Source organism: Hyperolius riggenbachi, chromosome 5, assembly GCF_040937935.1.
Source record: "Hyperolius riggenbachi isolate aHypRig1 chromosome 5, aHypRig1.pri, whole genome shotgun sequence".
NCBI lineage: Eukaryota > Metazoa > Chordata > Amphibia > Anura > Hyperoliidae > Hyperolius > Hyperolius riggenbachi.
In genome coordinates, this window is record NC_090650.1 from 315,824,900 (window position 1) to 315,838,754 (window position 13,855).

Here is a 13,855-nt window from a genome sequence, read left to right on the forward strand (position 1 = left end):
GAGCCGCGTTATGCGGCTCTTGGTGCATCGTTTTCGTTCGATAGAACCGGCAATGATTCATATGAATCATTGCTAGCAGGCAGAAACCAAGAATGATTCATATGAATAATTGCTAGCAGGCAGAGAATGATTCATATGAATCATTGCTAGCAGGCAGAGAATGATTCATATGAATCATTGCTAGCAGGCAGAGAATGATTCATATGAATCATTGCTAGCAGGCAGAGAATGATTCATATGAATCATTGCTAGCAGGTAGAGAATGATTCATATGAATCATTGCTAGCAGGCAGAGAATGATTCATATGAATCATTGCTAGCAGGCAAAGAATTGCTAACAGGCAGAGAAATGATTCATATGTATCATTGCTAGCAGGAAGAGAACCAGGATTGCAGTGCAGTGAACATTAACCACTTTGTCCTCCTTGACGTATAAAAACGTCAAGGAGGACAGGCGCGCTCCCGCGCGCTCCCACGGCCGATCGCGCACGTGCACGCGCACTCCCGGCCGCGGAGTCGGTAGCCACGGAATCAATGTATCAGGCTATGGAGCCTGATCATTGATTCCTCTCCCCCGCTGAAAAAGCGACAGCTTCTCTCGGAAGCTCCGCTCTTTCTGAAGCTGTGTCCCTCTAAGCGTACATTGTACGCTTAGAGTGACGTCATGTAAAAAAAATCGAGATTGCCATCTTGTGGCCAAAAAGTTAAACTACAAGTAAATACCCAAAAACATTACAATACACCAATATTTCCCCAAATAAAACACTTTTATATCCCACCCTCCCAAAAAATGCCCACATAAAATGTTTAATAAAAAAAAACAAAAAACATTACTATTAAAAAAAAAAAAACACAAATATTTACCTAAGGGTGTAAACTTTTTAAATATCTATGTAAAGATGATATATTTCTCTCTATTTTTTTTTATAAGCTTGTAAATAGTGATGTATGCAAAACGGAAAAAAGCTCTTTTATTTCCAAATAAAATATTGTCGCGATACATTGTGATAGGGACATAATTTAAATGGTGAAATAACCGTGACAAATGGGCAATAACAATACGTGGGTTTTAATTATGGAGGCATGTATTATTTTAAAACTATAATGGCCGAAAACTGACAAATAATGAATTTTTTCATTTTTTTTCTTATTCTTCCTGTTAAAATGCATTTACAGTAAAGTGGCTCTTAGCAAAATGTACCCCCCAAAGAAAGCCAAATTGGTGGCGGAAAAAACAAGATATAGATCAGTTCATTGTGATAAGTAGTGATAAAGTTATAGGCTAATGAATGGGAGGTGAACATTGCTCGGATGCATAAGCTGAAAACGACTGAGATGTTAAGTGGTAATTAGCCATGTGGCTAGGCAAAATAGCAGACTCTCCCCTCCTTCTCTCCTGCACACAAAAAACAATAAAACAACATTACTGAGCATGTGTAAACAGTCTAACGCAGCTAAAACCACCTATAACGCACAGCATGCAGCACTGTCTAAATATTGCTACACGTTACACACAAAGCAACGTGTGCACTGTGAATGTCGCACAGACTTTGCATTGATGTGCGTTAGTCTGCGCTGGAACTTTTTCTAACGTGGGACTTTAACCTCGCACTATGAAAGAGGCCATAAAAGTAGGTATCCTGAATAATTTACTGCATTGCACTATATGTCACTACAGTGCCCATTCACACGAGAGCGATTAGCAGGTGATTCGCGCTAACTGACGAAGTGCAAAGCACTTTGTGTAACCATATGGCAGTGATCAGGGCGTCTCTAGCCATTTTGTCACTCCAGGCGAGAAATCCTGTGGCACCCCCCCCCCCCCCCCAGTGATTGCCCCCAGTCCCATACCCCGCACCCCTCATGGTGAACACCACTCCTGTGGTGAACCCCACCCCCAAGACCCCCGAAAATCATAATGCAGCAGCGTTTCACCAGAAAATGTACTTATTGCGGCATGGGTTCACCAGAAAATAGTTGTTATGCAGCAGAGCGTTTCACCATAAAATATACTTATTGCGGCATGCACTCACACACACCACACACAGTACACACACACACACACTATACACACACACACACAGTGTACACACACACACACACAGTACACACACTGCACACAACATACACACTATACACAGTACACACACACACACACACACACACTCTAGACATGCACAGCACAGTACACACACTATACACACACACACACACACACACACACACACACACACACACACACACACACACACACACACACACAGAGAGAGAGCACACTATACACAGCACACAGTAGACATACACTATACACATACAGAGATAGGAGGAGTGGAGTGAGACTGAGAATAGCCTGAGATGGAGCAGTTTATCTGTATTGCAGTCCCACATTACACAGAGACTAGTTGCTGGTAATAGGACTGCTGTCTCTGCCAGTCTCTTACACAAGTCAGCAAGCAGCCCTCCTGGAGTCTAGGGACTGTCAAAACTTTTCAACCTGTTTAAGACCTTATCTGCACATGCAGTCATTATAACAATGGGGAGAGACCAGACAGATTTTTTCCCACTGACCCTCCAGACGAGTTCTACATCATGCCATGTATATTTACCAGCTAGCCTGCCCTCTAATTGCTCTTTTATCAGCTAGCCTAGTATTTTACATTGCCTTACATCAACAAACCTGAATACAGCAGACACAGGACCAACCCTAAATCATTGAATGAAAGGCGGCCTGGGGGGAAGTCAATGCCTGGCTGCTACACAGTCTCTACATCCACGCAGTTACCAGTAGCAGAGAGAGAGGGACTGAATTCTCAGGAGTCGGACTCAGGAGCTGATGATGCTGTACTCCTCGGATCCCTGACTAGGATGAGTGCCTTCTCTCACTGACTCATTCATTACTGTGGTTCTTTGAATCTTTGAGCTGAAGTCCAGTCAGCCCTGCTGCTGCTGCTGCTGTGTAAACTGACACCTGAGTCAGCTGAGAGGCATTTCTTCTCTCACTACTCAGTGCAGAAGCGCCCTTGCCTCTTCCTGTCGCCTTAGGCGAAAATTTATAGCTGCCTAATGGCTCGGACGCCTCTGGCAGTGATCTCACTGGCGCGATTGCCCGATTGCGGGAGTTTCACAATAAACAGCAATCGCAAATCGTGTTGCCTGTAGCATTTTCTCGCTATTCTGGAGCAATTGTGATACTGTGCTTATAAAAGCGCTGGTCAGGATCATCGGGAATCGCAAGAGTGTACAGTGATTTTACTGCGCTAGTCGCAGTAAAATCACCCGCGCAAAACGCTACCGTTTTGCCGCTTTCAAGAGTGAATGGGCCCTTTAAGCTACTTACAAATGTAAGATATCATGATCTGGCCTTATTGTTTACAGATGGCTCTGGCTGTGGTCACTATGGTCTCTAGTACATGAAATAACAAGAGTGCAGAATCCTCTGCCATGCTATTATTGCAGGACCATTTGAATGAAAGTTTCTCATAGGACTGAAGACATTGAAAACGTGTGATGGGGTAAAAGTAACAAAATACACACTTGTTTACAATTAAAATGAAGCATTTGTCCTGCCAGTGGTTGCAGTGTGAATAGGTGTTCAGCCACCAGCGTAAATGTGGGATTACCTCAGCGCAAACAGCAAGTCCAGATCAGCTGGAACCAATAGGAAGCAGCTTTTGTAGTTATATAACTGTGCTACACTGATTGAAACTGAATCTGATTGGTGGCTGTTTATTGCTGAGTGTGAATGTCTTTCAGTCCACTTTCCAGTCTCATCTGATCAGATTTTGAGTCACATCTCATCTGCCGGCTTATTGGCTTATGCGGATAGGGACCATATTGTGTTTCCATGTAAATTAAAGTCATATTACCCAGAACATGTTCTTCCCATGTGAACACTGAAAAGGCCCATTTACACTTTGATGCTGAGAACATGTGTCTCCCATCAGCATTTCACAGAGTGGCTTTCATGCTCTGCACTGCATATTTTATGCATTTTGCATCATTAACATTTCTGTATGTACTTTTTCTGAAGGCAGGATATTTAAAGTGGCTCTCCGGACTCAGGAATAGCACATTTCATAGAAATGTTTGTGATAGTAGAAATAGCACATTTACAGCTTTCAATGCAAGTAGCCTGTGAGTAGCAATGGTTTTCATGCTAGCCTAAAAAACTTTGATGCTCACATCACTGTACATTTGTGAAGATTATTATTTATCCTATTTGTAGATACAGGAAAAAAGGCAATCGTTTTGACATTTTCCACTAATGAGGGCAAAACCTTATATGGAAGGGAAGCACTCTCACTCTTACTCAGCCACACTCCCAAATCTTCAGTGACGGCCCCTGCCACAAGCCACACCTCTAGTGACCGCCCCTGCCACACCATCTCTCAGCAATTCCTCCACATCTCCAGTGACAGATACTGCCTATACCCAGCCACACCCTCAAATCTTCAGTGACAGTTCTCACAAGTCGCAACACCCTCACCCATTACCAGCCACACCCCCACATCTTCAGCAGTAGCACCTGCCACACCCTCACCCATTACCAGCCACACCCCCATATCTTCAGCAACAGCACCTGCCACACCCTCACCCATAGCCAGCCACACCCCCACATCTTCAGTGACAGCACCTGCCACACCCTGCCTCACCCAGCAATGCCTAGACATCTCCAGTGATAGCCTCTGCCACACCCTCACCCTTACCCAGCAGCACCTCACATCTTCAGTGACAGCACCTGCCACACCCTCACCTAGCAATGCCTCCACATCTCCAGTGATAGCCTCTGCCACACCATCACCCTTATCCAGCAACACCCCACATCTTCAGTGACAGCACCTGCCACACCCTCACCCAGCAATGCCTCCACATCTCCAGTGATAGCCTCTGCCACACCATCACCCTTACCCAGCAACACCCCACATCTTCAGTGACAGCACCTGCCACACCCTTACCCAGCAACACCCCACATCTTCAGTGAAAGCACCTGCCACATCCTCACCCTTACCCAGCAACACCCCACATCTTCAGTGACAGCACCTGCCACACCCTCACCCTTACCCAGCAACACCCCACATCTTCAGTGACAGCACCTGCCACACCCTCACCCTTACCCAGAAACACCCCACATCTTCAGTGACAGCACCTGCCACACCCTCACCCTTACCCAGCAATACCCCACATCTTCAGTGACAGCACCTGCCACACCCTCACCCTTACCCAGCAACACCCCACATCTTCAGTGACAGCACCTGCCACACCCTCACTCTTACCCAGCAACACCCCACATCTTCAGTGACAGCACCTGCCACGCCCTCACCAAGAAATGCCTCCACATCTCTAGTAATAGCCTCTGCCACACCATCACCCAAACCCAGCCACATACTCACATCTCTAGTGACAGTCCCTGCCACACCCTCACCCATACCCTGCCACACGCACCCACCCACCTAATGACAGTCCCTGCCACATCCTCAAGCTTACCCAGCCACACTCCCACATTTCCGGTGACAGCCCATGGCACTCCATCAGCCATACCCACCCATGCCCCTAAATCTCCATCCATGCCTCTACCACACAATCAGCCATAACCAGTTATGCCTCTGCCACGACTTCAGTCATGTATCCCATAACAAATTCACAAGCAAAAGGTTATTTTTATTATTTTTCACATCACCTATTTTCCCATATACTGTATTAAAATCTGTAAATGAGAAATGCAGTAATTAGAGAGTGGAACAACACTCCATTGAGCAGATTATTGATTTACTAACGTGAATCTGTACATCGAACCACAAAGAAGGACCGCAAAGCAGAAAAAGAGGGTTAGGGGGATTTGATTTTAAACCAGGGGCTGTCCCACAGCTCTGTTCACCATCAGTGTAATACGCTGATTTACAGAAGTAACTCACTGCTGCTTTATTTTTAGGGCTGTTTCCACTATAAAATGCAAAGCATACTGGAAGAACACTATCGTTTTTCCGTGAACTTGCTCTTAAGTTTTGGTGAGACTTCAAAGTTCCATTGAATGGAGCTGAAAGGCAATCCCATTTAAAATCCAGCAGGCAGGAATTTTTCTTTTAAGCACATGTGATCGGATTGCAGTAGTGGGAATGGCGTACTGCGATCAATGTGCCAACGTCCTTGTGATTGGCAGATCAGAATACGTAGAGTGGAAACACAGCCTAAGTGAAATTTCTGCTCATTTGTAACCACCTGCATAAAAATGAGCTGTTTCTATAAAACAAAGGCAGAACTAAAAAGTCAAAGATAACAAGAGCTCAGCATATTGCAAAGTCTCTGCATAAACAATAACAAGGTTAAACCTTTACCTTTAAAAATCACAATGTTTCAGGCCTCAGTTCAACTTCCTTGATTTTTAATTTGTTAATAAAGGTGAATACGGGATTATCTTATTACTCAAGCAGGTGTCATATTTGATTCAGTATTCCTGAAAAATTTCCTTTGGAAAGGTCTGTTACGTGACTCAGAAATTCCTCCATCAAGCATGTAGCCGGCAGCAGAGACTGTTCCCCATCTAATGAACAGCTCCTCTTTTTGTTGCATCTCAGACAATTCTTATTTTATTATTATTATTATTATTATTTTTATTTAGTATTTATATAGCGCCAACATCATACGCAGAACTGTACAGAGTATATAGTCTTGTCACCTAACTGTTACTCAGAGGAGCTCACAATCTAATCCCTACCATAGTTATATGTCTATGTAATGGACCATGTAGTGTATGTATCGTAGTCTAGGGCCAATTTAGTGGGAAGCCAATTAACTTATCTGTATGTTTTTGGGGTGTGGGAGGAAATCGGAGTACCCAGAGGAAACCCACGCAGACACGGGGAGAACATACAAACTCCTTGCAGATGTTGACCTGGCTGGGATTCAAACCAAGGACCCAGCGCTGCAAGGCGAGAGCACTACCCACTACGCCGCCGTGCTGATTATTAGATTGGGCTGTGCAGTGCTGGCTACGAAGAGTTAATCTCTCACCAGAGTGAGGAGGTGGGGAGGTCAAATAATGTGTGCTCACAGGGAGAGGCTGGCTGCTCCCTCCTCCCTGGTTTCTCTATGATTGCTTCATGTGTAGGTGATGAAGAGATAGGTGGGAGTCTGGCGACCTTAGCGTCCAGTAAAATTACAGTGTACACTCAGAAGGAAGAGAAGCTACAGGAAGCAGCTTGCCAGAAACATTCAATGTATATACTGCAAAACGTAAATGCATGTAGTGCACTAAACGTTGTGGATTGCTAATTAATGAAAGTGTATGATCAATTGCATAACACATGGGAGGCTAATCTAAATATTTTTAACAAAATTGCACATAAGGTCCTAGATTTTTTTCTGATTCCCTCTTCTGAAGCACATGAAGGGGAGGGATGCTATGTACACATGGGGAACTAAGAGCCAATGGGTGGTAGATCAATGACCACAGCAACTCAGGACAAAGGACTTGACTATAATGGTGGCCACTAACGATACAATTTGCCGAATGATCAGTCGTTTCCAATCATTGGTATGAACAATCAGAAACGATAGTTCAGGACCACTAATGGATACAAAAAACGCTGAATACCTCCCCAGACATTGTGATTACTATGACTTTACTACATGCTGAGCAGCTTTATCTATCCATAGCTATGCTGTGATATTTCTAATTGACAAGTACCGGTATGTGACCAGAAAGTTCAGATTGACTTCTGCCATCTCTTGTATTTGTAAACACACTAAAGCCAACACAATCCTAATTATTCCCATTTGTATGGCATCTTTGGTATTTATAAACTTTACTACAACCAACACTATTCTAATTATAAGCAGTTGTCAGAGAGCGGCTATTGACTTACGTCATTGTAGGCTGACAGTGGAGCTGATTCCAGGCACATTTGTACTGAGGCTGCATATAGCTCTCTGTCCCTTCCATGACTGTGCAGCTGACATTCTTGCTCACGATGTATGCACACCAGTTCCTAAGGGAGAAAAACACAATGAGAAAACAATCTACATCATCTGGTGAAATCCCTGTATCGGGCAACTGGCAGAACTATTCAGCAATGCTCAGTGGTGGGTTTATATGATCCCATAGGCTATGGCATTGCGGTGGGACGTAATGGGCGCACTGTAATGCGGAACATCACACTGCAATGTAAAACCTATACAATGCTCACTGGGGATCCGATGCGATCTAATGGTGTGGGGCACACCAATGCACTGCATGCAGTGTGTTACGACACATGCGCGTGTTAATAGTTACATTGAAGCATACTTTCCATTGACTGTATGCTTCACTATATGCAATGCAACACGCGGATAATGTGCAGTTCAACTTTTCTGTTCCATTGCTGCTTTTACAGGGAACACAACACCCACTGTGAATGTAGCGTTATTCTTCTGTACAAGCGCCCCCCCTACTTACAAACAGGTTCCGTCCCAGGAGATTGTAATTTGAATTTGTTTGTAAGCTGAGTCCTGTGTTAAATGTTATTTTCTGGTTTTGGACATAGTATAAACTTTTTTTTTTGTGGCTTTCCATGTGTTTTTAAGCATTTTAACCTTTAGGCTGCCACTATTTTTTTTTTAAACCGGATCCGAGATGAAAAACTAACTATAACAAGTAACTTGTCTATATATCTTATCTAAACTTTAAATAGTTTACACAGCATATCTAGCTGCAAACCGCTTCAAAAGTTTATGATTATTTATTCCTGTGATACAATGAGAGCAGCCATGTTCTGTTTGTCACACTGTCACAGTCTGATTGCTGAAGATGCTATCAGCTTGCCTGTGGGTAAATTCAGTCCCCTCTCCTCCTCCCTCCTCCCCTCTGCCTCTGAAATCAATGGCTAGTAACCTCCTCCTCCTACTGCCCAGACTGAGCTCCCATAAGCCCTTGCTACGGTGCCAAGGCACTGTAAAAAGCAGTGGGCGAGGCTTGTTAAGTTTATAGGGAATTAGAGTATTAAAACAAAACAAAAAAAGTATTATCTTGATGTATCAATTTTTAAATGCAGACAAATAGTTTCTCTGAGACGTTGTAACTCAAATAGTTTGTCAGTAAGGGACTGTCTGTACTTTCCAGCACACAAGCAAAGTTTTGTAGTTACATTACAGCACAGGTTCTGTCTTTCTGGTATAGCAACTAACAGTAAATAAGGGTTAGAGATGGCCAATGAGGTGTCAGTAATTCCAACTTGCATGCAAATTTCATGACAATTATATGCAGCTGTCTACTGAATCAAAGTCGACAGAAACTGCTCTCCATTGGCCCAAACCCAAGCTGCATACAATTATCTTATTGGCCATTTCTACAAATGAACATTTTATTAAAATCACTACTGGTGGCCATACACTGGTCGATTTGCCATCAGATCGACCAACAGATAGATCTCTCTCTGATCGAATCTGATCAGAGAGGGATCGTATGGCTGCCTTTACTGCAAACAGATTGTGAATCGATTTCAGCATGAAATCGATTCACCATCTGTGGAGCTGCCGCTGCCGCCCCCCAGCCAGCTATACATTACCTGCTCCGGCCGGCGCGAGTCCCTTGGTCTCCACTGTCTCTTCTCCGGTCTGGGCTCCTCCAGTTTAACTTACTTCCTGCCGGGGGAAGTTTAAACAGTGGAGGGCGCTCTACTGTTGAAACTTCCTGCCGAGACAGGAAGAAGTGACGGAGCAGCGGTGACCAGGGGACTTGCGCCGACGGAACAGGTAATGTATTGCCGCTGTATTGCGTCGGTCACCGGGCATTGGAACGCCACTATCGGCGCACTCCCGACCCGCCGGCGATCGAGCGAAATCTTCCGCACTAACAGGAACGACGGGAATCGACGGGAACGATCGATTTCAGACGGAAATCGATCGTTCATTCAGCGTTTGCGCAACGATTTCACAGCCAATTCGTTCACGGTGATCAAATTGGCTGTTTATCGGCGGAAAAATCGATAAGTGTATGGGCCCCTTAAAGCTGTATTCACAGTGAGACGTGGCGGTTTATTGCGATGTTAAAGTCGCAACGTGTTGGTGTTAAGAGGTGACGCACTGCAAGCAGTATTACCACAACGCAACATTTTTAACGCGACTTTAACATCGCACTATGAACGGCCCATAGGTTTAGCATTGCAGTGCGGTAAGCTGCGTTATAAGACTTTATAACGTACGACCTTAAGGTCCCACTGTGCATGCGACCTAAGGCAGGACTCACACTTGAACTAGGTTCACAGTTGCATTTTCACATGCATTTTCCAACGCAAAGAAATTTGCATTCATTTACATTTTCGCATGTGTGTTTGCAACCAACGATCAATACTTTTGGCAGAAGGCAGACCTATCTGTGGAAAAAAAACCAGACGCCTGCAAGTGTTTTATTCCCCAGACAGAAATCATATTAGATGTGAGCGAAACCATTGATGTACATGGGCAGTCAGCTCTGATGTGTTTTTGCAGAAAAATGTCTGCAATTAGAAGTGATGCCTGTCTACAGGTTACTGAGGAGCAGTTGCAGAAATACAGTATGTGTGTCTTATGATTAGGCTGAGCCATTTCACATAATCCAAAATCGCATGTAATGCTTTTCAATGGCAACATGCAGGTTCATTTGCAAGGCCCAGTGCACACACAGCGGTTTTAGCTGCGATCCGCCAACCGCATCCCCCTGTGAAAACGCTTGGCTAATGTATTTCAATGGGATGGTACACACCAGCGGTTTGAGGTTTTTAGCAAACCGCAAACATGCCACCTGCTGCACGTTTTCGGTTTGCAGAAACATTTCTGCCTCAATGTAAAGTATATGAAAAACGCAAACCGCTCTGGAAAATGCTAGATCAGAGCGGTTTTCCAAGCGTTTTTGTTACAGAAGCTGTTCAGTAGCAGCTTTTACTGTAACAATACTATTAATCTGCTACACAAAAACGCTAGGCTTGTTTTGAAAACGTCTCTAAACATGTCTACAATGGCTCTAAAATCAGCTCCAAAAACCGCTAGCGTTTTGACGATATGCTAGCGGTTTTGGTGTGCACTGGACCTAAGTCTGACATTTTTTTGCCTGCAATACCCCCATGTTTAAAAAAATGATTCCCCGCCACATAAAATCACAACACCCGTACGATTCCCATAGACTGCTAGCAGGTGGCGGCAGTCTATGGTTGCCAATGTGAAAATGTGAAAAACACGTGAAAACACACACAGAATCTGAAAAATTGTCTACAGAAACCCGCTGACGCTTTACACGGACACTAGTGTGGTCTCTCCTTAATTGTTGTAAAAATAAGTAAAACCAATCAAGGTATTTCATTTTGCATATGGGAGAGATGGTTCAGCCTCAGAATCACTTTTTGCCCGGTTCCCATTGTGAAAAGTCTTGTTCTCCCATTGTGAGAATCTTGTTCATTCACTAAGATGGGAAGTTGAGGACTCTACCCAATGGTGCACCAGCAGCTATAAAATCATGTTAATTCATTTGCCTCTGCACGTGTTTTTATTCCTCTCTGTGACCCCACTGCAGTAATTTCACTCACATAGCATAGGAATCAGGAGAACATCCTCAGCCAGAATCCAGAAAGCCATAAAAACCTGACAGAGGTCCTCCTAGCCTTCTCTACCCAAAGCTAAAACTCAAGTTAGAGATCTAACTTAGGTAATCAGTGCAGGCATAAGTTGGACTCTGAGTTGGTCTTTGTTCAGCAACAATAACATTAATATAAATGCTTCCATCATTCTGTAAATGTTAGCAGATGCTGCTACCTCAGATTCCTCCTATTGTAACTATAACAGACAGTTCTTCTCAAAGTTGCTAGATGTTACCTGGATGCCACTTCTACTGCCCAGCCAGTTACCCTGACAGCAGTGCCCTCAGTTATGTAGAGATACACATTGTATAATCAAAGGCAGCTTTTAATCTTACAATAAGAAGATCCCTGAACAGGAGAATGTTTCTACTACTAAAAATGTTAAAATGTTTGATAAACGTACCATATTCACCAATATGAAGTGTGCTAAGGAGCAAAGCCAGCCACATGCTAAGGCATTTCAGGCTGGGCATATATATTATTATTATTATTATTTAGTATTTATATAGCGCCGACATATTACGCAGCGCTGTACAGTGTATATATATATATCTTGTCACTAAATGTCCCTCAAAGGAGCTCACAATCTAATCCCTACCATTGCCATATGTCTATATTGTGTAGTATATATGTACTGTAGTCTAGGGCCAATTTTAGGGGGAGCCAATTAACTTATCCGTATGTTTTTGGAATGTGGGAGGAAACCGGAGTGCCCGGAGAAAACCCACGCAGACACGGAGAGAACATAGAAACTCTTTGCAGATAGTGCCCTGGCTGGGATTCGAACCAGGGACCCAGCGCTGCAAGGCGAGAGCTAACCACTACGCCACCGTGCTGCCCATATATATATATATATATATATATATATATATATATATATATATATACACACACATTCTCACACGTACATATATCATGGATTGGGTTTTTTGGGGGGAGGTACAGCAGTTGGTCATCATGGCCACACTATTCTGTGCTAGGCAAATATTGATACTACAGTATATATAAGCGAGCTCCACATTCACATTCAGTGACACAGAACTAATTGTGCCCAACTAACAGAAAAACTAATAGAAAAAGCTAACAGAAAAGCCTTGATTTATGATACTGGAAATTCCTTGGGTCACCTGGTGGCCTTCTATTCTCCCTCCAAAGCTGCACATGTGGCTGTAGCCTGTAACAATATGTATGTCCTATGATAGTTTTTCTTAACATCTTAGTAAGGGGGCTTTTAGGACCATTGTAGTCCCTTACACACTCCAATGAGTTCTGGGTCACCATGAGCTTGCTGGTTAGTCTTTACCTCTATGATAGTGGGGAAGCAGCGCTACTTACTTGCCCCTCTGCGCAGGGCGGTGGTAGGTGAGCTGCGGGGAGGCTTGTGCCAGCAGACCTCCACTGACGGTGATGAAGAGCAAAGTCCACAAGGTGGGTCCAGCAGCAGCCTTCCCTGCCCGCCGCATCAATTCTGCGACCATCTCACAACTGCGGGAAGTCTGAGGAGTAAACTTGCGCAAGAAGAAGAGTCCTAAGGAGTTCAGCTAGAAGTACACAGTGTGAAGGATCAGTGTTCCTGCATCAGCTTGCCATATAGAGGAGGAGAACAGCAGTCCCAGCCAGATTCCTCAGTACCGATGGGACTCTGAATAGAAATGCGAGCCTCCCTCTAAGTAGAGATCCTTTCTTTCTTCTTAGAGCCTCGTACTACTTCATCCTTCCTTTCCACACCTCCTCCTCCCACTGAGGTCCCCATGACGTCACACCTCCTAAATTAGCTGCTTCTACTCAAACCCCTCGGTGTTTCCTCAGTGCAGCGTGTGGCTGGGCTCCCTGACTGAGCAGTGATAACATGAAGGAGAGCCTGAGGTCCTTTCCATGTAGGGCTGTGCTGGAAGTATGGCTACATGTGTTGCTTCCAGCCTCCCTTCTTTGGGAAGTTTTGTCTGGGGCTGTGGTAGTGGAAGCTTGTGTTAGTTTACTAAATGATGCTTTTATTAAGTACTGGCTTGGCTCATGATGAGCTTTTAATTCTTCGCCTTGCAGCCAAAGCACACAAAGTAATTGATTATGGAGAGCTGGAAAATATACAATGGCAGCACGCCTGCAGACAAGGCGATCCGATGATTTGTGTCTCTGAGTTGTGCTGCAAAATATCAATCAGAGGAAAAACCGCCATGTAGCTAATAATAGAATGTAATTGCATATGCAACGTTTGTTGATACATTTATTAATTGTGGTTGCAGAGCATTAGGGCCAGTTCAGCCGAATGACTA

The 13,855-nt window shown here is 44.1% G+C and overlaps 1 protein-coding gene across 1 annotated transcript in view; it reads right to left on the reverse strand.

Annotated features, from left to right (window-relative positions):
* Positions 1-13,446, reverse strand: part of EMILIN2 (elastin microfibril interfacer 2) — a 111,354-nt gene extending 97,908 nt beyond the window's left edge. The window contains exons 1-2 of the mRNA XM_068237224.1: positions 12,918-13,446; positions 7,863-7,985 (exon numbers count right to left, since the gene is read on the reverse strand). Coding sequence (XP_068093325.1) covers positions 7,863-7,985; positions 12,918-13,060 — 266 coding nt within the window. The 5' untranslated portion in view covers positions 13,061-13,446. The remainder of the gene's footprint in view (positions 1-7,862; positions 7,986-12,917) is intronic.
* Positions 13,447-13,855: the final 409 nt, after the last annotated feature.